We start from the raw sequence: 26,209 nt of genomic DNA, 5'->3' as shown, positions 1-26,209 counted from the left end.
TTTCTGAGTGAGACCTGGGGCTGTTTATTGTTCTAGTGTTTTTGCCTATTCAGTAATGTATATATTAAATAGACTTCAGCTCCGGTTGTTCCCCTGTCTCACTCTGAGTCCTTGGGAAAATAAATGTCTGTTTATTTCCAATTTTGACTGCACATTTGTTATTTCTGCACATTGATTTGATGACGACATACAGTATGTTTTTCTAGCCACACCACTTTCAATTCATTTGAGAAATATGCCTTCATGCCAAATTGAATCAAAGGCTTTTTGGAAATCCACAAAGCAGGAGAAATGTTTTGTTTTGATTCACATGTTTATCAATTAGGGTGTGTAGGGTATACATGTTGTCTGAAGTTCGATAATTTGGTAAGAATGAAATTCGATTTTTGCTCATTGTGTAGTAGTATGCTGTTCATGATGACGCAGAGTATTTTTGGCAGGTTTCTGTTGACACAAATGCCACAGTAATTGATCAAATTTGTCTCCATTTTCAGTCCTTGGTTCCAGATGTCAGGGGAATAGCCTACACTCAAAACCTGCTTAATAGAGTGTGGCAGTGCTAAATTTGTGGTCTGTGTATTTGATCATTTATCTCTCTCTTTCTCTCTTTCCTTCTTTCTCTCTCTCTGTCCTTTCTCTCCCAATCCTATTCTCCCTCCCTTACCTCTTTCTGTCTGTAGAGGAAGGAAAATAAACTGACAATTAGCCGTAGCAACCTGACCACAGCTTGACTGACATTACTGGCCTGCACAGCCCTGTCTGGCTTTGATTAGACTTGGACGATCCTGATTGGCCATGTCTGACAGTGAGGGGTTGTAATTGCTTTGTGATTGGCTGGATGTGTTCCTGATTGGCAGTGATTGGCTGGGCTTTTAAAGCCAGTGGAATCGGTACTGCAGACGCAGACGTGCGGCTGTCAATGGAGGTTTATGTTAACTCAGACAGACCTGCTGTCGAATTAGTCTCACCTTAGATCCCTAGGGAAAAGTTAGAGATAGAAAGGGGGAGAAAGAGAAATGTGTGTCTATCACATAGAGAGAAAAAAATTGCGATCAGAGTGCAGGAGGCTGCTGAGGGGAGGACGGCTCATAATAATGGCCAGAATGGCGCAAATGGAATGGCATCAAACACCTGGAAACCATGTGTTTGATGTATATGATACCATTCCACTGATTCCGCTCCAGTCATTATCACAAGCCCGTCCTCCCCAATTAAGGTGCCACCAACCTCCTGTGGATCAGAGAACAAGGGACAAAGACAGAAGTACAGACAGACAGACAGGCAGGCAGGCAGGCAGGCAGGCAGGCAGGCAGGCAGGCAGGCAGACAGGCAGACAGACAGACAGACAGACAGACAGACAGACAGACAGACAGACAGACAGACAGACAGACAGACAGACAGACAGACAGACAGACAGACAGACAGACAGACAGACAGACAGACACATCACCTGTGAGAGACAGACAAATCAACCAAGCTCCACATACCTACTGCATCTGTGTTGTCCACAGGGGTCCTGAGGGAGGTGACCACCCATTTCATTGTGGATGCCCGTGCCAAGAGCAAGACCGGGGGCAGCCATGTCAAGGCCCGCATCGTCAACCCTTCAGGCGCCAACACAGACGCCTACATCACTGACAAGGGAGAAGGCACCTACAGAGTGGAATACACTGCCTATGAGGATGGTAAGGCTGAGTCATGCAACTGCACCAATAGTGTGAGGTACATTCTATCTAGAGGACATTATGATGGAGCAGAATATCAGGCACAATGTATTATCTACCATACATAACATCAAAACTCATAGGAAAGTCATTAGATTGCCTTGGATGTTATTGTACCCGAATGAGCCCTGAGCCGCCTCAGTACACATATCTGATTGACTTATAGCCCCTCTGAGGCCTGAAGTGAGGGAGTCTGGGTAGCCTTGGTGCTCACCTTGTTTTATGAATGTTTTTCCAGCACGTCGTAATTCCCCAAAAATAAACCTTGTGGCTTTCATAAAACTAACTGTTTTCCCTCCCCTTTAGCCATGGGGAAAAGAGCCGAGCTCAGCTGTTCTGCCCTTCATGACTTTAACATACTCTAGCCTGCCAGGAAGCAGTGTGATTTCTCCCAGTGTAGGCCCCTTGGCCCATATTCACCGAGTGGCTATGAGTAGGAGCACTGCTATAGGATCAGTTTGGAGGGGATCTGATCGTAGATCAGCACTCGTACTGTGATATCATTTGTGAAAAGTTGTGAGTTATTGAGAAGTGGGAGGGGGTTGATGTGTGTGTATATATAGGCCCAGGTTGTTGAGGACACAACGGGGAAAGAGAGCACACACTTTGAGATTACTTGGAAAAGGGAGAGCGAAGATCAGAGAGACACACAGAACAGAAAGAGGGAGGATAAGGTAGAGAGGGGAGAGAGAGAGAGGGGAGAGAGAGAGAGGGAGGAGAGCGAGGGAGAGGGGGAGGGGGAGGGGGAGAGAGGTATTAGTAGCCGGTGACTGACTATAGAGGGAAGGCAGATGGTTTCCCACTAATAGGGGATGTCTGTTACGTCCAGGCCTCAGCCCGCTGGATTGGGGGACAGAAATACACAACCTTGTGGCAGCCTCTTTGACATAGACTTTTCATAATGAAGGTCACACACACACACAGTTTTTGTAGCAGCTTAGTAATCTAATCAGTATTCCTCTAGCGATGGCCACAGTGATTCGTAGTTGAGATTGTTTTTTTTGGAGGTCACACTGCTTTCAAAAGAAAGTAGTCAAATGTGCTTTTGTGTGTGTGTGTGTGTGTGTACTGTCTTACTGTGTGTGTTCTCTCCCTGTGTGTGTGTGTGTGTGTGTGTGTGTGTGTGTGTGTGTGTGTGTTCAGGGATGCATCTGATTGAGGTGCTGTATGATGATGTGGCGGTGCCTAACAGTCCGTTCCGTGTTCCGGTAATGGAGGGTTGTGACCCCAGCCGTGTCAGAGCCTACGGTCCTGGTCTGGAGGAGGGCCTGGTCAACAAACCCAACCGCTTCACCGTGGAAACCAGGTACACACACTAACTTACTTATATAATCATCATCCTTACCATGTGGAACATAAGGCTTCCATCAGAGAGCACCACTGCATCCCTTTGTCACTCTGTTCAGGGGGTACACACTGGGCACAAACTGGAGTGAAAATTACATGGCTGAAATGGGGTGTAAGTAGGGTGAGAAAGGTTAAATGGTGTGGCAATTGTTTTTCTCAGTTATGAGATACTGGTTTGTTTCAATTCAGCATTTAGGTAAAACATTCTTCTCTCCTCCCTCTTCACCATCCCTCTCTCTTTCTGTCCCCCTCCCTCCCTCCCAGGGGTGCTGGTACAGGGGGTCTGGGCCTGGCCATCGAGGGTCCATCAGAGGCTAAGATGTCCTGTAAGGACAATAAAGATGGCAGCTGCAGTGTAGAGTACATCCCCTTCACCCCGGGAGACTATGACGTCAACATTACCTTCGGAGGCTTGCCCATCCCAGGTACTTTATGATGTCACTTCTTCTGAGAGCCCGTTCACTTCCTGTTGGAAAGAATTTAAACTATTCTTGATTGGTTGATAAAGAGTGTTGTTAGTGTTATGGAAGATGTTTTGATTGGTCTTGGCTTTCAAAAAGGTATGTGTATCGATGTACACTAGACCTGTATATACCACATGCTATAAGTATGGAATGAGAATGTTTTGCTTGGTCAGAGAGGATGAAGTGAAGCGAGATGTTTACTCTGCCCAAAATCTGTCCATGAAAATAAGCCAACGAAGTGAGGAATTTTTGTATGGAGGTCAATGAGAGAGTTTAATCGCTAATTTGCTAGGTTAGGGTTATTTGATTGAATAGAAGTTTCGTAATGGCTAGCTTGTCACGAATGCATTGATATAAGTGGACGCACGTGGCATTTTGGCAACTCTGAAAAAAAATGTTTATCGGAGTTATGCATGTCATAGAGATAGAGGACTCATATAACCCGTTTTAGCATGGACATTGCCATTGAGAGCTTCCCAATGACTGTATATATGAATGGACAAAAACATTGATCACGTGACACCATTCATTCCTATGTGAAGACTCAATAGTGCTTGGAAGCCAAATTAAGTCCGTTAAAATTACGTCTCATGGAGACATAACATGAGCAGTTTGAGCTACTCAAGGAAGTGACTGTCAAGGCTGTGGGTAACTGGTGAAAGGAGTCAGGCGCAAGAGAGCTGAGATGCGTGGACAAGGTATTTAATTCAAGAAAACACCAGTATAAACACAATACTATGGTGCTGGAAAAATACCGGTACCACAAAATAAACGGGCGTAATAACAAAACCCGGTAACAATATACCAGCCGTCAGATACAGCCTTACAATAAAACAAACACGCACACAAACATGGGGGAAACCAGAGGTTTAAATAATGAACATGTAAATGGGGGAATTGAAACCAGGTGTGTAAAAACCAAAGACAAAACAAATGGAAAATGAAAAGTGGATCGGTGATGGCTGGAAGGCCGGTGACGTCGACCGCCGAACACCGCTCGAACAAGGAGAGGGACCGACTCCGGCGGAAGTTGTGACAGTGACGTTGCATGCTAACTCAGTGCTCCCCCCTCATTGAGTAACTCAAGTTGAAGGCCGGCCGGGCTACTGGAGGCTGCCTTTAGCAACTAAATTACCCTTATAACTTCTTCTGTGTGCAATTTAAAATAGTCGGTTCAAGGACATACATCTGTTTTATTAGAAGCAATTATTGGAACTATGATTTTCTTAAAATTTCTATGGCCTGTTGTAAACATGCAGATCTGCCCTCTCATTGGCTAGAATGGTCCCATCTGATCTCATCTTCCCTTGCCTACTTTCCATCTTTGAGGACATGTATTTCCATTGTTAGAGCGGTCACTCGAATATCTTGTCAGGGCCTGTTTAACACACTGCAAGTATGTAATGAGAATGTTTTGCTTTGTCAGGGCTTTCAAAGAGGTACATAAACAAATGAATACTCATCAATGTACACTTGACCTGTATACCTACACGTGTGCAATTCCATCCTGTCTGTGTGTGTGTGTGTTGCAGGGAGTCCTTTCCGTGTGCCAGTGAGAGAGCTGGTGGACCCAAGTAAGGTGAGGTGTTCAGGCCCAGGGCTGGGTAGTGGAGTCAGAGCCCATGTTCCTCAGACCTTCACTGTGGACACCAGCAAGGCTGGCCTCGCCCCTCTGGGAGTGGTGCTGTACGGACCTACTGGTAAGAGGAGAGAGAAAGAGAGAGACACACACACAGACACCCCTCTCCCTCCGCACACACCAAATAGCTTTTGTTGGCTGTGAAGTTTTAAGGTTTGAGACTGTGATCAATATTTAATTACTTCCTGCCTCAGGAGTGGCCGAGCCAGTGAACATCACAGATAATGGAGACGGAACACACACAGCGACCTACACCCCGGCCAAGGACGGCCCGTACACCGTGTGTGTGAAGTACGCTGACCAGGAGGTCCCCCGCAGGTCAGGACAGCAGGAGTAGGAACCAAACTGTGATCACAGAGAAACATCTTTGATGTTTTCATAAAATCTTTGTACTGACTACGCAATGTTTTCATCCCTCTGTCATTCTCTCTTGATCCTCTTTTCCTTTCTTGAAGTGGAAATTCAGTTGAACTGAAACATTTAAATCCTTGAGAGATTGAAATCTTATGTCTTGCTTGATCTTTCATAAATAGTTCAGTCGTGACACTCCTTTCTTTCAAAGTATGTTTTTTTTTCTCTCTGCAGTCCATATAAGATCAAGACATTGCCTGCTCATGATGCCAGTAAGGTGCGTGCCAGTGGGCCAGGTTTGAATGCCCAGGGTGTGCCTGCCAGCCTGCCCGTGGAGTTCACCATCGATGCCCGCGATGCTGGCGAAGGCCTGCTCACTGTGCAGATACTGGTGAGTCACCTCTTCCTCTGTCACTTCCTTTTTCTAGACAGGAAACTCTCATAGACTGTGAGCTCAACCATTGTCCTCCCTATTTAAAACCTCCACTTCTTTTTCTTTAGTCTTAAGATGATAAACATCTCTTCAATCTTGCTGTTATGATTCATACTTATTACCAATTTGGACATTTCTACCTTATTTTCTTATTGTGTGTTTAATTTTTTTTTAAAACATGTCAAGTCCACCCCTCCACCCCTCCACCCATTCCTTTCTCTCTGCTCCTCCCTGATCTGGGATGTGGTTGAGTTGTGGCTGTGATGTGTCTGCCTGTTGACTTGTCTGCAGGGTCCGGATGGGTCCAGGCGCGAGGCCTCAGTGTTTGTGGAGGACTGGGGCAGGAGAGTATGGGAGAAGCATATAGTCAAGGGGACCATTCCCTTCAGTATTCTTAAGAAAGGCTCCGTAAGGCCTGCTCTTCCTTTTTCTGGCCTCTTCTCTTTCACCCCTCACGCTGTCTGCCGTCTCCCCTCTCCCTCTTGTTCCATTTTCGTCCCCTTCTTCCCTAGTCCCCTCGTTCCTTTGTCCCTTGTCTTCTTTTGTACTTGCTGAGGACCCTGGGAGGATTATTTTGTAATCTCTATGCCTCCTTTCACTCTCCTCTCTTCTTATTGTGAGAGAGGACGGAAGGGATTGTAAACCAGATAAAAAAAGGGATTGTAGACCAAAGTTAAAACAATGTGTAAAACAAAGTTAAAACAAAGGATTAACTTGACTCCCTGGCTGAAACTTCACTGAAACAATTGTGGTGCTGTGATGAGCTGGGACAGTACACATCAAGAACCTGGAGGAGGACCAGGGAGGAACAGGGATGTCTTGGATGTTGGATGTTCGAAAGTGAACGTTTCTCCTAAGCAGTAGTACACATGAAAGACATTCTCCATCCCCTCAATGTCTCTCCTCCCCAGTCTGTGTGGACTGACCTCCATTGGGTTTGGCTAATTGGTTAATGTGGTTTTCTTTATCCCACTAACTGTAGAAAATGGCGCTTCCCTAAACAGAAACAAAGATAATCATTCCCATTGTTGCATTGTGCACAGATATATGTAGCATCATGTTGAAAAGATGACATACATAGAAAATGTACAGTTTACATGAGGGCACACACGCACACGCACACGCACACACTCATACCATATCCCTATACCTGTAGGACCCAGAAGGCAAGCCGAAAAAGGCCAACATCCGTGACAACAGAGATGGGACGTACACAGTGTCCTATGTACCAGACATGGCAGGGCGCTACACCATCACCATCAAGTATGGAGGAGACGAGATTCCCTACTCACCCTATCGTATCCATGCCCTGCCCACTGGAGACGCCAGCAAGTGTCTGGTCACAGGTCAGTGAGAGGACTATATGTGAATGTATATCTTTATCTATACTGCATATCTCTATGGAGGAAGGCCTGGATAGTCTTTGCTCTGATGAAGTAGCTTGAGTGGGTTTTACCCATGAGGCACCATAAATGATGGTTTTATTTTCTATTTACAGTTTCCATTGGAGGACATGGATTGGGTGAGCATTCCTAAACATGCTAATTCTTCTGAAAACTAGCATGCATATCAGTATATGTACAGCATGTGATTATATTGACTTGATGTTAGTGATGACGGGATAGTTTCAGTGGTTGTGTATGGTCTCCTTACATGTCAATCATTCTCGACAGGTTCAGGCCTCGGACCCACCATCCAGATCGGCGAGGAGACCGTCATCACCGTGGACGCAAAAGCTGCTGGGAAGGGAAAGGTGACCTGTAAGGTGTCGACGCCAGATGGGGCGGAGCTAGACGTGGACGTGGTGGAGAATTCCGACGGAACTTTTGACATCTACTACACGGCTCCGGAACCCGGGAAATACGTCATCACCATCCGCTTTGGAGGAGAACACATTCCAAACAGCCCCTTCCACGTGGTGGTGAGTACTTTCTGATACGGTGAATCATGGGTACTGTAGTCCTTACCTGAATTTGTTGGGAAAGTGGTGTTTGTTTGTCAAAGTGTTGCCATAAATGTGTTTCAGTCATTGAATGTCTTCTGTACCATTATGATGTGACACGATGTTGTGTGCTCTCTAGGCTGGTTCCCATACAGTAGGTTTGACTCATACCATATAACAGTAATTACATATTGTGTGGTTTGAGCCCTGAATTCTGATTGGCTGAAAGCCATGGTATATCATACCGTATACCACAGGCTTTTTAGTTTTTTGTTTTACTGCTCTACTTACGTTGGTAACCAGTTTCTAATAGCAATAAGGCTCCTCTGGGGTTTGTGATATATGGCCAATATACCACGGTTAAGGGCTGTGTCCAGGCACTACGTGTCCAGGCACTACGTGTCCAGGCACTACGTGTCCAGGCACTACGTGTCCAAGCACTACGTGTCCAGGCTCTACGTGTCCAGGCTCTACGTGTCCAGGCACTACGTGTTGCGTCGTGCATAAGAATATCCCTTAGCCGTGGTATATTGGCCACATACCACACCTCCTCGGGCCTTATTGCTTAAATGTATTACATAGTTCTATGATAACTTAGGAGTTGCGCATGGTGTGCCACTTACATGAGCCTACGATAATCCTTGGAGGATTACTATAACCGTGTACGCATGGTGATTTGTAAGCTACCCATAGAAATATGATGAGTAATTCGTTGATTTCTATGAAGTCTTCCTAAACGTGTGACTTACCCTCCCCACCAGGCCAGTGATACCGTCCCTATAATAGAGGAACCGTGTGACAAGCTCCAGTTACAACAGCCCTACCAGGCCTACCAGGCCTACCCCCCTCACTGGGTATAAACCTACCCCAACCCCCCCTCACCCCACCCCACCCTGCCAGCACTTACCTCCACCCCACCTCCACCCTCTCCTTCAGCTTACCCACCTCCTTCATATCCCAACGCCATGATTCCTACTTTACTTTCCATGCACATCTCAAAAACCTCTGTGTTGCTTGTCCTCTGATGCTGCTCGCAAAGAATCATTGTATGTCCACTCCATTTCTGTTTTGCTTGTCTCCTTTATGGCGATAGCCATTTAGCATCTATGTGTCTGTTGTGTGTGCATGAGACGCTTTCGCATCGCTTTGACTGTTTTTATTTCAGCTTATCTTCATATCGCTCAGGCCTTCAAAGCCTGGACTCTCGCCTGTCCTGTCTGCCCAGAGTCAGGGCCTGTGTCTGGGCTGTGCTTTCACCTCCATCCCCTCGTACTGTCCCTGAGCAGAGATATAGACCAGAATGCCAATGTTAATTTAATCATTTCCCTTTCATAGGCCACAGAGGAGCCCGTCACCCCCGGGGATATCATGGAGCCTATGCTCCGCCCCTTCAACCTGGTCATTCCATTCACCGTTCAGAAGGGAGAGATCACAGGTGAGATTTAACTAATGTCTGACAATTGTGTGTGTGTGTGTGTGTGTGTGGTGTTTCCTGTGATATGAATGATAATAATTTACCTATGTACGTGTGTGTGTGTGTGTGTTTCCAGGTGAGGTGCGTATGCCCTCAGGTAAGACAGCCCGTCCTAACATCACAGACAACAAAGATGGGACAGTCACAGTGAAGTACGCCCCTACAGAGAAAGGCCTGCACGAGATGGACATCAAATATGATGGAAACCACATCCCAGGTACATATTGCATAGAGGAACACACACACTCATAAACAAACACACACACACACACACAAATTCAATACAGAAAGTAGATCTATAATTGGTCGTTTCTTGCTGTTCCATCACAGGAAGTCCCCTCCAGTTCTATGTAGATGCCATTAACAGTGGTCATGTGACAGCCTATGGTCCTGGTCTGAGTCACGGCATGGTCAACAAACCTGCCACCTTCACCATTGTCACCAAGGATGCAGGGGAAGGTAAGGAACTAAACCAAATTATACCATACACTACTGTGCTATGGTCAAATTCTATCATGGTATTAAAAATGGTATTCAACAATTCTCAAAGTCTTCAATCCCTTTCCCCTGTCTGTTTTTCCTCCATCCCTCTCTCACCCCTTCTGTCTCCCCCGATATTCCCCCATCTCTCCTCACTTCTGCTCTTCCTGTCTTTCTCTCTCTCTCCTCTCATGTCTAGGTGGTCTGTCCCTGGCGGTGGAGGGTCCCTCTAAGGCAGAGATCAACTGTAAGGATAATAAGGATGGAACCTGTACTGTGTCCTACCTTCCCACTGTACCAGGAGACTACAACATCATCGTCAAGTTTGACAATAAACACATCGCCGGCAGCCCCTTCACTGCCAAGATCACAGGTAATGACTGTGTGTGTGTGTGTGTGTGTGTGTGTGTGTGTGTGTGTGTGTGTGTGTGTGTGTGTGTGTGTGTGTGTGTGTGTGTGTGTGTGTGAGAGATTGTAATATGCAACAAGGCTAGAGCAAGCCAAAGGTAGCATTCATTAAATGCATTATTTGCTTTTCATTTTCTCGCCTTCATTCTTGTTCTCTTCTGTCCTTCTCTCCCCTGTAGGAGATGACACTATGAGGACATCCCAGCTCAACGTCGGCACGGCAACAGACGTGTCACTGAAGATCTCAGAGACAGACCTGAGCAGCCTGACAGCGAGCATCAGAGCACCGTCGGGCAACGAGGAACCCTGCCTCCTCAAGAGATTGCCCAATCGACACATCGGTGAGCCACTCACCATGCCCGGCTCCCAAAGTTTATGAATCTATTATTTAGTCAGTAACACAACTGTTAGTTGTGTAAACCTCTTTTTTTTTGTGTCGAAAGAGACCTGGTAAGATAGCAGCAAGGGTAAATTTTTGTATGTTTGAACCATAAAGAGGCACAGATATAGTCATTCCATGTACCTGATTGCGTTCTCCTCTATCCGTCCTCCTCTCTAGGTATCTCATTCACTCCTAAGGAGGTAGGGGAGCATGTTGTGAGTGTGAAGAAGAACGGGACGCACGTGACCAACAGCCCCTTCAAGATCATGGTGGGCCAGTCAGAGATCGGGGACGCCAGCAAGGTCAAGGTGTTTGGCCAGGGACTGGTGGAGGGACACATCTTTGAGGTGGCTGAGTTCATAGTTGACACCAGGAACGCAGGTGAGGGTGTTTTCATTGGTATTCATTGTGACAAGTTACTATTGAACATAGTAGAGGGTTAAGATAATATTCAACTTTAGACGTTCAGAAGTTTTAAGTTAATAGTTTTTGCTGTGTATGCACTGTAAAAGGGTTGCCGTGAATTTGTCAGTAACTTGCAGGCAGCTCATTGGCAAGTAAGTTATTGTATTTCATATTGCAGTACACCTACTGTTATCTAAATACTGTATCAAAGCAAGTACTGTGTAATGACACACAGTACAATACCGTAGAATTGACTGTATTATACTGTAAAAAAGTAAATGCTACTGTAATCGTAATGAATAAATGGATGGATGGATGGATGAAATTCATTGAAGGGATTAGGGTTTGTATTTGACAGTATTTTACTGTAATTACATGTGATTGGTGTAAGGAGATTGGCTGCTATGTAGGTAATGTGTTTTTCTTTACAGCATATCAATTAATATTTGGTGTTTTATATCACTTGCATTTCTAGAGGCCTTAACAAAAACTTCCAAACTGGCAGTGACCACAGGGCAAAACAGACCTAAAGGACACAGCAAAATGCTCAACCATTTAAGGTTGAAGACTTACTGCCTTTCCAATCTGTGCCCTATACCTTTTAAATTGATGGGGTACTAATACCACATGCAAGTTAAATTAGTACAGCATTTTCACTAACGGGTGCAACAAATATAGCCTATAACAAGGCACGCCTCAAATATGTTAATGAGCCAGAATCAACAATACTGTGCACCCACTAGTGGTCAAAAGCTTTTTGGCGCTCCAAAAATCCAGTACGATACTGTATTCTGTGGGATAGAATTACAATACACTTAACTTGTTTTTGCGGTAAGTGCTTTCTTTACAATAATGTACTGTTCATCAAAAGTTTCTTTGGAATTACAATAATATACTGTACCTTTTTTTTTACAGTAAATTACAGGTAACAGGCTGCCAGTAAGTTACCGTAAAAACAAGTTATGGTACAGCAATAATTTCCCTGCCTACAAAATGTTCCCACAATGGACCATCATTTACAGTATGCTGCAGTAAAATGTTTCACATATTTTACTGTTAAAAATACTCAAAATGGCTGCATAAATTACAATTTCCCATTACAATGTGGATATGGCTGGTGTAACCAACACTCATCTTCTACTGTGACATCTTCTCTCTACTCTTCTCATGTCTCTCTCTTTCCCTCCCTCCCTCTTCTCTCCCTTTCTCTCTATCAGGTTATGGTGGTCTGGGTCTGTCTATCGAGGGTCCCAGTAAGGTGGATATTAACTGTGAGGATGTGGAGGATGGTACCTGTAAGGTGACCTACTGTCCTACTGAACCAGGAAATTATATCATCAACATCAAGTTCGCCGACCAGCACGTCCCAGGTTAGTTCAGGCGGCCTCAGGTGGCCTCGGGTGTCTTACAACATGCCTGTATACAATTCAGCTCCTATCTAAACAGACTAAACAGACTGACAGGCTGTGATTGGTCTATCCAACAGGAAGTCCTTTCACGGTGAAGGTGTGTGGTGAGGGCAGGGTGAAGGAGAGCATCACTAGGAAGAGACATGCTCCATCCATTGCTACTGTGGGCAGCACCTGTGACCTCAACCTCAAAATACCAGGTGAGAACCGTTATGGTCTGTGTGTGGTCAAGGATTGGGATTCCAAAAAGCCCACTGGCTCTCCTCCTTTCTATATACCATCCCTCCTTTTCTCTTGTCTTCCTCTCCTTGCACAGTCACATGCTTTCACATGCCTTTATTACACACTGTTGTGACGCCTTGCTTGGTCTTCCTACTGCATAGTTCTATTTTCATCTCTTGCTCTTTCTTCCTCCTTCCCTCCCTCCCTCCTTCCACCCTTCCACCCTTCCACCCTCTGTAGGTAATTGGTTTCAGATGGTGTCGGCCCAGGAACGGCATACGCGCACTTTCACGCGCAGCAGTCACACGTACACGCGCACGGAGCGCACAGAGATTAGTAAGACACAGGCGGGGGAGACCAAGCGGGAGGTGCGCGTGGAGGAGAGTACCCAGGTCGGGGGAGACCCCTTCAGGGACGTGTTTGGAGAGTTCCTGGGGAGTCAGAGTCTCACAGGCTTCAGTGGGATACCAGCCACTACCAGACAGCCTCAAGAGGGTGTGTGTGTGACACAAGAGGGTGTGTGAGGCCTGTCTAATGCCGATTAATTGATTTGGAATGTGTGTGCTTTGTGTTGAGTGTCCAATTTGGCTTTTTTGTTTTAATCCAGAATAATAAATACATCTAGAATACAAATGTATGTCATACTACTGCTTGATTAAGTTGAATATAAAATATAAATAATTGCATGATGCAATGAAATATGTAAATAGTCAATTTTATAGATCTGGTGTTAACATGTCTGGATATTAATTCATGTGTGTGCCTTCGTGTGTGTTGAGTTGGGGAGTCGCTCCATGTTTCTCCCATTGTCCCAGATTGGAATTTATAGGAGGGCGTTTAAAGGAGAGAGCAGAGCTGGAAAATCTGAGCAGTTCATGGCTGTCACCTCTGTGACCCAGCCATTTTACTCTGACATCACACAGAGCCAGAGACTGATCCACACAACGCTGAATCCACATCTCAGTCTGACTAACCTCATACAGTCTCTCTGATTCTCCACTGCCCCTACTGACAACCTGAGTGTTTGAAGAGTGAACAGTATTTTGAAGTTTGTCTGAAGCGCTTCTCCTTGTGTCCTTCTCTCCTCCTCCTCTCTCTTTCTTCATCCCTCTCCCATATATTTATTTTTCCTCCTACTCTCTTTCCCTCTTTTTTTTTCTTTCCCTCCTCCCAATCCAGGTGACCAGGGGATCCAGGAGATGACGGCCCAGGTGACCAGTCCGGGGGGTAAGACGGAGGACGCAGAGATCATCGACGGCGAGGACAGCACCTACAGCGTCCGCTTCATCCCCCAGGAGATGGGGCCCCACACAGTCAACGTCAAGTACCGGGGCCAGCACGTCCCCGGGAGCCCCTTCCAGTTCACCGTGGGGCCCCTGGGAGAGGGAGGAGCACACAAGGTCCGGGCTGGGGGCACGGGGCTGGATAGAGGAGTGGCAGGAATGGCAGGTAGGTTGGCTGAGGGGGGCAGTAGAGCTCTCTTAGAAAGTGATAGGCTTGGTATGAAGCTTCTGAATAGGAGAGCCTTGCCTTTTCAGTCAGTCACTAAATGTAGGGCTATGTTGGGCTTTTGATCAAGATAAGGAAACTATCCATATTTTTTTATTTATTTTTTATTTCACCTTTATTTAACCAGGTAGGCTAGTTGAGAACAAGTTCTCATTTACAACTGCGACCTGGCCAAGATAAAGCAAAGCAGGGCGACACAAACAACAACATGGAGTTACACATGGAATAAACAAACATACAGTCAATAACACAATAGAAAAAAGTCTATATACAGTGTGTGCAAATGAGGTAAGATAAGGGAGGTAAGGCAATAAATACGCCATAGTGGCGAAATAATTACAATTTAGCAATTAAACACTGGAGTGATAGATGTGCAGAAGATGAATGTGCAAGTAGAGATACTTGGGTGCAAAGGAGAAAAAAAATTAACAGCATGGGGATGAGGTAGTTGGATGGGCTATTTACAAGATGGGCTATATACAGGTGCAGTGATCTGTGAGCTGCTCTGACAGCTGGTGCTTAAAGTTCAGTGAGGGAGATATGAGTCTCCAGCTTCAGTGATTTTTGCAATTCGTTCCAGTCATTGGCAGCAGAGAGCTGGAAGGAAAGGCGGCCGAAGGAGGAATTGGCTTTGGGGGTTACCAGTGAAATATACCTGCTGGAGCGCGTGCTTCGGGTGGGTGCTGCTATGGTGACCAGTGAGCTGAGATAAGGCGTGGCTTTACCTAGCAAAGACTTATAGATGACCTGGAGCCAGTGGGTTTGGCGATGAATATGAAGCATGAGTGAAGGATACTTTGTTGTGAAATAGGAAGCCGATTCTAGATTTAATTTTGGATTGGAGATGCTTAATGTGAGTCTGGAAGGAGAGTTTACAGTCTAACCAGACACGTAGGTATTTGTAGATGTCCACATATTCTCAGAACCGTCCAGAGTAATGATGCTGGATGGGCGGGCAGGTGCAGGCAGCGATCGGTTGAAGAGCATGCATTTAGTTTTACTTGCATTTAAGAGCAGTTGGAGGCCACGGAAGGAGAGTTCTATGGCATTGAAGCTCGTCTGGAGGTTAGTTAACACAGTGTCCAAAGAAGGGCCAGAAGTATACAGAATGGTATCGTCTGCGTAGAGGTGGATCAGAGAATCACCAGCAACAAGAGCGACATCATTGATGTATACAGAGAAAAAAGTTGGCCTGAGAATTGAACCCTGTGGCACGCCCATAGAGACTGCCAGAGGTCCGGACAACAGGCCCTCCGATTTGACACACTGAACTCTGTCTGAGAAGTAGTTGGTGAACCAGGCGAGGCAGTCATTTGAGAGACCAAGGCTGTTGAGTCTGGCAATATGAATGTGATGATTGACAGAGTCGAAAGCCTTGGCCAGGTCTATGAATACAGCTGCACAGTATTGTCTCTTATCGATGGAGGTTATGATATCGTTTAGGACCTTGAGCGTGGCTGAGGTGCACCCATGACCAGCTCGGAAACCAGATTCTATAGCGGAGAAGGTACGGTGGGATTCGAAATGGTCAGTGATCTGTTTGTTAACTTGGCTTTTGAAGACCTTAGAAAGGCAGGGTAGGATAGATATAGGTCTGTAGCAGTTTGGGTCTAGAGTGTCTCCCCCTTTGAAGAGGGGGATGACCACGGCATCTTTCCAATCTTTAGGGATCTCAGATGATACGAAAGAGAGGTTGAACAGGCTAGTAATAGGAGTTGCAACAATTTCGGCTGATCAGAGGGTCCAGATTGTCTAGCCCTGCTTATTTGTAGGGTTCCAGATTTTGCAGCTCTTTCAGAACATCAGCTATCTGGATTTGGGTGAAGGAGAAATGGGGGAGGCTTGGGCAAGTTGCTGTGGGGGGTGCAGGGCTGTTGACCAGGGTAGGGGTGGCCAGGTGGAAAAGCATGGCCATCTGTAGAAAAATGTTTATTGAAATTCTCAATTATCGTGGATTTATCGGTGTTGACAGTGTTTCCCAGCCTCAGTGCAGTGGGCAGCTGGAAGGAGGTGCTCTTATTCTCCATGGACTTTACAGCGTCCCATAACTTTTTGGAGTTTGTGCTGCAGGATGCAAATTTCTGTTTGAAAAAGCTTGCCTTTGCTTTCCTAACTGCCTATGTATATTGGTTCCTAACTTCCATGCTTCTTTCCCTTTTCTATATACTGTATAACTGACTGTCTGTGTTCCTCTGTAGCTGAGTTTAGTATCTGGACCAGAGAGGCTGGTGCAGGAGGTCTGTCCATCGCTGTAGAGGGGCCCAGTAAGGCAGAGATCAGCTTTGAAGACAGGAAGGATGGATCCTGCGGCGTGGCCTATGTGGTGCAGGAACCAGGTCAGATCAACATATTATATACACTAAATTCATCTAACGTACAGAACAACATACTGGACATATTCTATACCTAAAATCACAAGGTTGACTATGTGCCTTCTATCTCTCTCTCTCTCCCCAGGTGACTATGAGGTGTCCATTAAGTTTAATGATGAGCACATCCCAGACAGTCCCTTCATAGTCCCCATCGCCACTCTGTCTGATAACTCACGCCGCCTTACAGTCACCAGCCTACAGGTTAGAACACACACACACACACACACACACACACACACACACACACACACACACACACACACACACACATATACACACACACACACACACACACACACACACACACACACACACACACACACACACACACACACACACACACACACACACACACACACACACACACACACACACACACAGAGACACACACACAGAGACACACACATATACACTACCTTTCAAAAGTTTGGGGTAACTTAAGAAATGTCCTTGCATTAAAATAACATCAAGTTGATCAGAAATACAGTGTAGACATTGTTAATGTTGTAAATGACTATTGTAGCTGGAAAAGGCTGATTTTTAATGGAATATCTACATAGGCGTAGAGAGGCCCATTATCAGCAACCATCACTCCTGTGTTCCAATGGCACGTTGTGTTAGCTATCATTAGCTATCAGTTTATCATTTTAAAAGGCTAATTGATCATTAGAAAACCCTTTTGCAATTATGTTAGCGCAGCTGAAAACTGTTGTACTGATTAAAGAAGCAATAAAACTGGCCTTCTTTAGTCTAGATGACTATTTGGAGCATCAGCATTTGTGGATTTCATTACAGGCTCAAAATGGCCAGAAACAAATACCTTTCTTCTGAAACTTGTCAGTCTATTCTTGTTCTGAGAAATGAAGGCTATTCTATGCGATTAAATGCCAAGAAACTGAAGATCTTGTACAACGCTGTGTACTACTCCCTTCACAGAACAGCACAAACTGTCTCTAAGCAGAATATAAAGAGGAGTGGGAGGCCCCGGTGCACAACTGTGCAAGAGGACAAGTACATTAGAATGTCTAGTTTGAGAAACAGACGCCTCACAAGTCCTCAACTGGCAGCTTCATTAAATAGTACCCTCAAAACACCAGTCTCAATGTCTACAGTGAAGAGGCGACTCCGGGATGCTGGCCTTCTAGGCCGAGTTCCTCTGTCCAGCGTCTGTGTTCTTTTGCCCAGCTTAATCTTTTCTTTTTATTGGCCGGTCTGAGATATGGCTTTTTCTTTGCAACTCTGCCTAGAAGGCCAGCATCCCGGAGTCGCCTCTTCACTGTTGACGTTGAGACTGGTGTTTTGCGGGTACTATTTAATGAAGCTGCTAGTGGAGGACTTTTGAGGCGTCTGTTTCTCTAACTAGACACTCTAATGTACTTGTCCTCTTGCTCAGTTGTGCACCGGGGCCTCCCACTCCTCTTTCTATTCTGGTTAGTGCCAGTTTGTGCTGTTCTGTTCTGTGAGTAGTACACAGCGTTGTACAAGATATTCAGTTTCTTGGCAAATTCAGACCATATTCTGATGTCTGTCATTATTAGTGAGGACTGGAATGGTATTATACAGAGGGCAGAGTTCTCTGCTATATGAATAGACACACCTGTCATAACCTCTTCTTAGATTTAAACCATTTAGATTAGCTATGAATAGTTTTATTAGTGGATAGATTTGGCAGGCCACTCTAAAATATATATGCAGGCTGTGTGTGTGTGTGTGTGTTTAAGTTGGGGGGTGAGATGGTTGGATAATTATTATTATTAGCTGCTTCTGCTTTAGAGGAAATGTGTTACCCCACACCCTGTCATCAGTCTGACCACATGGGGCTTATTAGATCATTGACCTTAACTTTTGCGATTGAAGGAGATGGGGTTGAAGGTGGGCCAGGAGGCGTCGTTCGCGGTGCAGTTGAACGGGGCGAGGGGGTTGGTAGATGCTAAGGTTCACACCCCATCCGGAGCTGTTGAGGAGTGTTACGTTACTGAGCTGGACAGCGGTAAGACATAGCACTGAACAAACTGACAATACAACAACTCACAACTATACAGTACAGAAAATATCCAAGATACTGCATTTTCCACCAGATTGATTCAGTTCCTTTGATAATTAAGAAAATACATCAAGTCAAGAACCAGCAGTGTATGCAGTCGTAGTGTTTTACAGTAGAGGGCTTGTACAACCAAAGCACCAGGTGCTCATCCTACATTATAAAGAAGTTCATCTCAATTGCATGTCTTGCTAAATGAAAGGTTCCGTAAGTAAATTGTGAATATTGAAACATGTCGGCCAATCCCCTGCAGACCAGCACGCCATCCGGTTTATCCCGAGGGAGAACGGAGTCCACTCCATCGAAGTGCGTTTCAATGGGAGCCACATTCCCGGAAGTCCCTTTAAGATCCGCGTGGGAGAGATTGGACAGGTCGGAGACCCGGGAATGGTGTCTGCCTTCGGACCTGGGCTGGAAGGAGGAACCACAGGTACGAGGAACATTGTGTCCTACACACACAAACACATACAATAAGGTAGACAAATACAGTATGTGTTTATTAGAATTTTAACACAGTTCAGTAATTTGGTCATTTCAAATACCCAAAGAAGGCCTATAGACTACTGTAAGGAAAAATACACAAAATGTATAAATTGGCTCACATGTCTCTTCTAACTCACCTCTGATTGGATGTTTTCCCTGTCCATCTCTTTCCCCTCCTGTAGGCGCGGCGTCAGATTTTGTAGTGAACACGTGTAATGCGGGGTCGGGTGCTCTGTCAGTGACCATCGATGGGCCGTCCAAGGTCAAGATGGACTGTCAAGATTGTCCCGAGGGTTACAAGGTCACCTACACACCCATGGCCCCCGGAAGCTATCTCATCACCATCAAATACGGAGGACCATCCCACATCGTAGGCAGCCCCTTCAAGGCTAAAGTCACAGGTAAGTCCTCTATAGAGCAACGCTACCCAGACACTAACGTTTGAGTGTTGAGTCTAGAATGTGTTGATGGAGAGATGGCAAGTGTGTGTGTGTGTGTGTGTGTGTGTGTGTGTGTGTGTGTGTGTGTGTGTGTGTGTGTACTGGTCTACTAAAGACTCCTCAGACCTTGTGGAGGCTTGGTGTAATGAGTTGGAAGAGTCCCTAGCCTCTACACCCTCCTATTATATTAGACATTATGTATTTTTCCACAGGGCTCCTAAGCTGTGTGTGTTTATATTTTATATGAGGAGAGATTATGCAACACGCCAGATGTGATTATAGATCTTACGCAACCCCACTCTCTCTCTCCCTCTTCTATCTCTCTCTCTCTCTCTCTTTCTCTCTCTCTCGCTCTCTCTTCCTCTCACTCTCTCTCTCTCTAGGTGCTCGTCTCTCTGGTGGTCACAGTCTACATGAAACCTCGTCCGTTCTTGTGGAGACAGTAACCAAGACGTCATCGTCGTCGATGGGCGTGGCCTATGGCCCTAAGTTCTCTTCGGATGCCAGTAAGGTGGTCTCCCGGGGCGCCGGCCTATCAAAGGCCTTTGTAGGGCAGAAGAACACCTTCACAGTGGACTGCAGCAAAGCAGGTGAGAGACGATGGTCATACACACAGGTGCGCACACGTGCAGACACACACGCAGATACACACGTGTACAAATGCACCCACATATAATGTTTTTGCGCACATACACATACACTCACACAAATACTTAATATTGCCGTATTTCATCCCCTATAGGAACTAACATGTTGATGGTGGGGGTACACGGCCCCAAGACCCCGTGTGAAGAGGTCTACGTTAAACACCTGGGCAACAGGATGTACAACGTCACCTACACCGTCAAAGAACAGGGCAACTACATCCTCATCGTCAAATGGGGGGATGAAAATGTCCCCGGCAGCCCCTTCCATGTCACCGTCCCCTAAAATGGACTCATCCATCCCTTGTACAACCCCCTGCTGTATCCCAGAATGGACTAGTCCAACACCCCCACAGACACACTAAAGATGCAAAGACTTTTTCCGTCTGTCCAGGGGGGGAATTAATTGACCCATCATGCATTGTGCCAAATTACTCTGATAACTTATCCAGGTGACATCACAAAGATCTGAGGTGCCAATTCTCCTATGTATGCGCCCCGCCCCTATTTTCTACGCACCACCCACCAACTAGGCACCCTGTTGCTGTTTACTTTCATTGAGAGAGAATGTACAAAGGGAAATCAAAAGTAAAATCATGTTTTCTATCTGTATCGGCCTATGTTAGTATTTTCAGAGCACAAACACAGTATGCAGTCACCACCATGTGCCTTTTAGCTTGTCCTCCAAAGGTGTCCTACACTGCCTGTACTGGCCTGGTCAAAATGGCTGCCTTACATGAGAGAAGATGGCTGTGATGTCACTGCCTGGGTCACAGACAGACAGACAGACAGACAGACAGACAGACAGACAGACAGACAGACAGACAGACAGACAGACAGACAGACAGACAGACAGACAGACAGACAGACAGACAGACAGACAGACAGAGTTATTTACCTTTATTTATTCAGTCCTTTTATTTTCTTTGACAGAAAATGGTCTTATATTGTTTCAAAGGAGAAGGTTTCAGTCGATCTTAGAAACTATTCTCCCTCCTACTGGGCCTTCCTGTGTCATTTCGGGAGTAACCATGGACACAGAGATGTGGTTGGCCAAGAATTTTGTACTGAGGAAGAGAGCACGGCATAGCAATCGGTTTATCGTGTGAATGTTTAATTGAGAAGTCCACAGAGAGATGTTACAGTGGAACAGTATCATAGAGTGACATTTTATAGTGATTTTATATGTATGAAAATGAACAGAAAAAACTCTTAATTGTTTGATATACTAACCTTCTGTTTGGTACGGATGTGCAGGCATAATAAAACGTTTAACTGCTAACTTTCCATTGAAAGCCAAAAATGTGTTGTCTTGTGTCTTAATTTAAAGTGTGTGTTTGCGTGGGTGTATTTTTGTTTGCGTTCAAAAAATGATGCCCAAAGCAATTTAGTATATTTAGTTGTAACCAAAGGTGGTCCTCTGTAGCTCAGTTGGTAGAGCATGGCGCTTGTAATGCCAGAGTAGTGGGTTCAATTCCCAGGACCGCCCATACGTGTAATGTAAGCACACATGACTGTAAGTCACATTGGATAAAAGTGCCTGCTAAATGTCATGTATTATTATATTAGTGTTTTAGCATTTTGTATATCTGTACAACAGTACCACTTGCTGGTGATAATGGGCTACTACAGATGGTTGGTGAAATCACTCAGTTAAAACAGTGTTTCCCAACCCTGGTCCTCCAGTAACCCCAACAGTACACAGTTTTGTTGTAGCCCTGGATAAACACACCTCGTTCAGCTCATTAAGGGCTTGATGATTAGTTGACAAGTTGAATCAGGTGTGCTTGTCCAGGGTTACAATAAGCATGTGTACTATTGGGGGTACTGGAGGACAAGGGTTGGGAAACACTGAGGTAAAATATACCTCAATGTAAAGTGTTACCTGATTTTCTTATGGTCCTTAGGAAAACTGTAGCATCATACAGAGCTTTTTCCTGTACTTCCTCCGTAAATATACTGACTAGAGGAATGTCGCCTCTCTGTCTGAGGGCAATATTACCACTGTGGGACTCTAATGGACCCCCTGATCCAGCGTAATCACGTTGTCATTACAGACCAGTGGGAGTTAAACCTTCAGCTGGGCCAGAGGCAGGTAGTAAAGGAGCTGCGTTCAGGACTATTACCCTGCACTGTCAATGATATCACAGCCTGAGTCATGTTTAGTACATTACACAATGTTTTGAACTGCACTAAGCTGCGTTGCTTTACTGTATGGTGTGTTGTTACACTGTGCAGCATCACCCTGTGTGTTGGTTTCAGCCATAGTCCAGTGGTACGATCAATCTTTGATCAATTCATTGGTTGATTCATTAGTTGATTGGTTGACTCACTAATGATGCAGTTGTTTTATTGGTTGAATGAAATGAACTGAAGAGTGGAACGGAAGCCTCCATTCACAGAGAGAGCTGGTGCCTCTCTGGAGAACCAGAGCGCAGTGAGTCTCGCCTCCAGAGATCTAGAATCTATGAGCTGTGTGTGTGTGTGTGTGTGTGTGTGTGTGTGTGTGTGTGTGTGTGTGTGTGTGTGTGTGTGTGTGTGTGTGTGTGTGTGTGTGTGTGTCTGCGCGCGCATGGGGAGGTTTTTTTTCATCTGTGTTCCGTCCGAGTGCTGATGGTCTCCCTTTGTCACACATCCTCTGCTGTGACAGGGAGTGGAAGTGGAATGGGTGTTGCTATCAGAAAATGCAATCACCGGAGTTTTAATGTGAAAGTCCCATAGTGACAACAGAGATGGGAACTGTGATCAGACAACCACATTTCACGCCTTTTCATCTATCGCCAACACTATGTCAACACAACAGCAGGCATGCGAAACCTGCAGGCTCGCACACACACACACGTGCACACACACACATACACAATTTCCCTGCTGCCTCTTTCTGACACACACATTTGTCCCTGTCTCTCCTGCTGTCACTCTATTCAGACCCCCAGTACTGTGCAGTAGACACAGAGGGAGATACCCTGCACAATCCCTGTAATGGAAAATGCACTGCTTTCAATTCATGCCTCATACATCATTTATAGTGAGTGGAATTGATACTCTTTCTGCACGGGATATGAAATGGAAAGGGCTCCTGGCCATTGGGGAGGCTGGCACTGTATGGTAAGCTGGGCTAAATTATTAAGGCACTGTGAAAAAGCATGGTAAGCATACAGGCCTAGGAGCCAGCCTCTCTCTCTCTCTCTCTCTCTCTCTCTCTCTCTCTCTCTCTCTCTCTCTCTCTCTCTCTCTCTCTCTCTCTCTCTCTCTCTCTCTCTCTCTCTCTCTCTCTTAAACGATTCTCAACATTTGCATAATTGCATCAGTCACTTAAGGCAAGCTAACTCAGTGAAACTGTATATCGATAAGAATGTTGGGGTCAGGGGTTAGAACTAGGGTTCTGCAAAAAAACATAAAAAGTGTTCTGATTGGTAGAATTGTACACTTTGGCACTATCATAGACCTATGTAGCCTCCCCATACTAACCCACCTGTTTCCATGGTAGAAGTTCTCCAAATGGCCTTTAGGTGGAAGCAAAGATATATGAACTGCAGGAACACCTCATCTATCCCTATCCTGGTATGCACAGTACAATCGGCTACTAATGCAATGCAGCTAGGTTACACTTATTATAGATGGAAAAAGTCAACCCTGAATAGTTCTACGTTGTGGGAGGACATATCATTTCCAGGATAAAATGCTTGCGTCATTGAGAGGGAGGGAGGGAGAGGGGGGGAGAGAGAGAGAGAGGGGGGAGAGAGAGAGGGGGGCAGAGAGAGAGAGGGAAGAAGAGAGAAAGAGGGGGAGAGAGAGAAAGAGGGGGAGAGAGAAAGAGGGGGGAGAGAGAGAGAGAGACAGACAGAGAGAGAGAAAGAGAGAGTAGGGGGGGTGTAATTAGTGCTTAGCATGGTGCTTTGTGTGCCTCGTCTGTTCAACAGGCTGTGAATCCACAGGGGTTATTACTGAAACCAAATACAGGTTGGTGGAGGGAGAAAAGGATGGATAAATGGAGGGAGCGTGAAGGAGAGTTAGAAAGATGCTGAAAGAGAGAAATAGATGACGATTGAGAGAATGGATGCAGAGATAAACAGCTAATGAATGACAGCGTGAAGGAGAGATGGAGAAATAGAAGAGTCATTTGGTGTTAGTGCTGTTGGTTTCTCACAGTTGTGTGTGCGTGCGTGCGTGTGTGCATGTGTGTCGTGTTAGGCCGCATGGTGATAAGTGGTCCATGCTGTTTGCTGTCCTCCTTCAGACCATCTGGACCAGCAGCACTAACTGGACCATTACGGCCTACACACACACACCCACACACACACACACCAGTGCCAGTCGGTGCCATTTAAGATTTAGGGAGGACGATTTTCGATTATTATTATTTCTATTACAGCATATTGGATGACTGTCATTTGTATTCCATTCACCCAGCTCAATGTAACATCAATAGGTTTAGGCTACTGCATGATGCTCTAATTTGCCCTATACCTGTCATGAGGTTGCCTAGCCTACTAAGATCACCATGTGCAATGCCAAGCGTCGGCTGGAGTGGTGTAAAGCTCGCCGCCATTGGACTCTGGAGCAGTGGAAACGCGTTCTCTGGAGTGATGAATCACGCATCACCCTCTGGCAGTCCGACGGACGAATCTGGGTTTGGCGGATGCCAGGAGAACGCTACAGTACCTGCCCGAATCATTAGTTAGTAAACATTAGTAAGAAAAGTTTATATTGGTCAAATGCAGGTAGGTCCATGCCTCTTTTTCGTTCTGTTTGCTTCCGTTTAAGAAACATTTTGCAACAGAATCGGTGGAATGAATACACCCCTGATCACCCGCACACACAGTTCACTTTCATAGCAGCCATACATCTGACATAATGGTAGTCTATAGATGTTTAAGCATTTAGAACAAAGAGCTGTTTGGGAGCCAAATGAGTAAGCTCTTTTATGTGAATGCAGCCAAATGAGACAGATCTTTTACATGAATGGAGCAAAATGAGACAGATCTTTTACATGAATGCAGCCAAATGAGACAGATCTTTTACATGAATGGAGCAAAATGAGACAGATCTTTTACATGAATGGAGCAAAATGAGACAGATCTTTTACGTGAATGGAGCCAAATGAGACAGATCTTTTACATGAATGGAGCAAAATGAGACAGATCTTTTACGTGAATGGAGCCAAATGAGACAGATCTTTTACGTGAAAAGGAGCCAAATGAGACGGCTCACGGAAAAGACTTGGAATGTCCATAACTACTACACAACCTACATCATTGTTACCATATTAGCTACCGTCACAGTCAGCGTACATTATGTGCTGTGTATATGTTGTCGATCAAGGGTTACTTGTTTTGTACACTAAGGGCACTGTATGTTGGGGTCATGGGTCACTGGTCACGTGTGTGTATATAAGTAGCACAGGTGACCAGGAAGGGTTATCACAGGTGAGAGGAGAGCACATACAGTTGTTACCATATCACAGATACAGCTTATAGAATGCATCTCTCTGCACCTTTTCTACAGGAATATGTGTTTTGGAGTTATTTATATATTTTTTATATGGGATAAATGGGAACTTCACCCAAAAAGAGTGATGTTCGGAAAGCTGATTTTTGTGGACGTGTTATGGACAGCTCTCTCCTGTGCCAGTGGCTTTTCATAGGGAATCGCCACCACAAAAGTAAGAACTTAACTCTCGTTGAAAATTGGACTAATGGATCATTATTGGAATCATTCGCGCTATGCCTGTGACAACGAACAAGGATTGTGGCAAACATTTCCCGGAGAAACGAGAAGAATCCAAGAGCCAAATCTGCCACACCATTGCGCATGCTTCGCTCTTGTGCTACGCGATGCGAGTTGAACATTGTTTTGAAAATTGTGTGGCGGAATAAGAATTGGAGTCAGTTTCACAGGGAAATTCTATCCAATATGTTGGTTCTTCTTTTATGAACATTAGAACAGAGTATTGGCCTCTGTATTAACTTAGCATTGGTGAAAAGGCAAAGAGTGAAGTCATGCCATTGAATAAACATTCCGGTGAATGGACTGGGTG

At 45.3% G+C, this 26,209-nt stretch overlaps 1 protein-coding gene across 7 annotated transcripts in view; it reads left to right on the top strand.

The window, feature by feature from the left end:
* LOC106609299 (filamin-C-like) overlaps positions 1–21,472 on the top strand; it is an 86,627-nt gene extending 65,155 nt beyond the window's left edge. For 2 of the 7 annotated variants that reach the window (XM_014207961.2, XM_014207958.2), the window contains 27 exons: positions 1,512–1,685; positions 2,868–3,030; positions 3,336–3,496; positions 5,068–5,235; positions 5,369–5,492; positions 5,760–5,916; positions 7,115–7,304; positions 7,457–7,480; positions 7,632–7,879; positions 8,662–8,754; positions 9,236–9,335; positions 9,451–9,591; positions 9,705–9,833; positions 10,054–10,227; positions 10,442–10,603; positions 10,822–11,025; positions 12,267–12,419; positions 12,536–12,658; positions 12,921–13,175; positions 13,860–14,129; positions 16,388–16,525; positions 16,647–16,762; positions 18,419–18,551; positions 18,856–19,032; positions 19,268–19,486; positions 19,909–20,115; positions 20,268–21,472. In XM_014207961.2, coding sequence (XP_014063436.2) covers positions 1,512–1,685; positions 2,868–3,030; positions 3,336–3,496; positions 5,068–5,235; positions 5,369–5,492; positions 5,760–5,916; positions 7,115–7,304; positions 7,457–7,480; positions 7,632–7,879; positions 8,662–8,754; positions 9,236–9,335; positions 9,451–9,591; positions 9,705–9,833; positions 10,054–10,227; positions 10,442–10,603; positions 10,822–11,025; positions 12,267–12,419; positions 12,536–12,658; positions 12,921–13,175; positions 13,860–14,129; positions 16,388–16,525; positions 16,647–16,762; positions 18,419–18,551; positions 18,856–19,032; positions 19,268–19,486; positions 19,909–20,115; positions 20,268–20,455 — 4,391 coding nt within the window. In that variant the 3' untranslated portion in view covers positions 20,456–21,472. Of the gene's footprint in view, positions 1–1,511; positions 1,686–2,867; positions 3,031–3,335; positions 3,497–5,067; positions 5,236–5,368; positions 5,493–5,759; positions 5,917–7,114; positions 7,305–7,456; positions 7,481–7,631; positions 7,880–8,661; positions 8,755–9,235; positions 9,336–9,450; positions 9,592–9,704; positions 9,834–10,053; positions 10,228–10,441; positions 10,604–10,821; positions 11,026–12,266; positions 12,420–12,535; positions 12,659–12,920; positions 13,197–13,859; positions 14,130–16,387; positions 16,526–16,646; positions 16,763–18,418; positions 18,552–18,855; positions 19,033–19,267; positions 19,487–19,908; positions 20,116–20,267 lie in introns of all 7 variants that reach the window. The other 5 variants (XM_014207960.2, XM_014207957.2, XM_014207962.2 and 2 more) reach the window with 4 other exon arrangements.
* The last annotated feature ends 4,737 nt before the right edge of the window (positions 21,473–26,209 follow it).

This window comes from Salmo salar, chromosome ssa07 (assembly GCF_905237065.1).
Source record: "Salmo salar chromosome ssa07, Ssal_v3.1, whole genome shotgun sequence".
NCBI lineage: Eukaryota > Metazoa > Chordata > Actinopteri > Salmoniformes > Salmonidae > Salmo > Salmo salar.
This window is presented reverse-complemented; position numbering and strand designations above follow the sequence as displayed.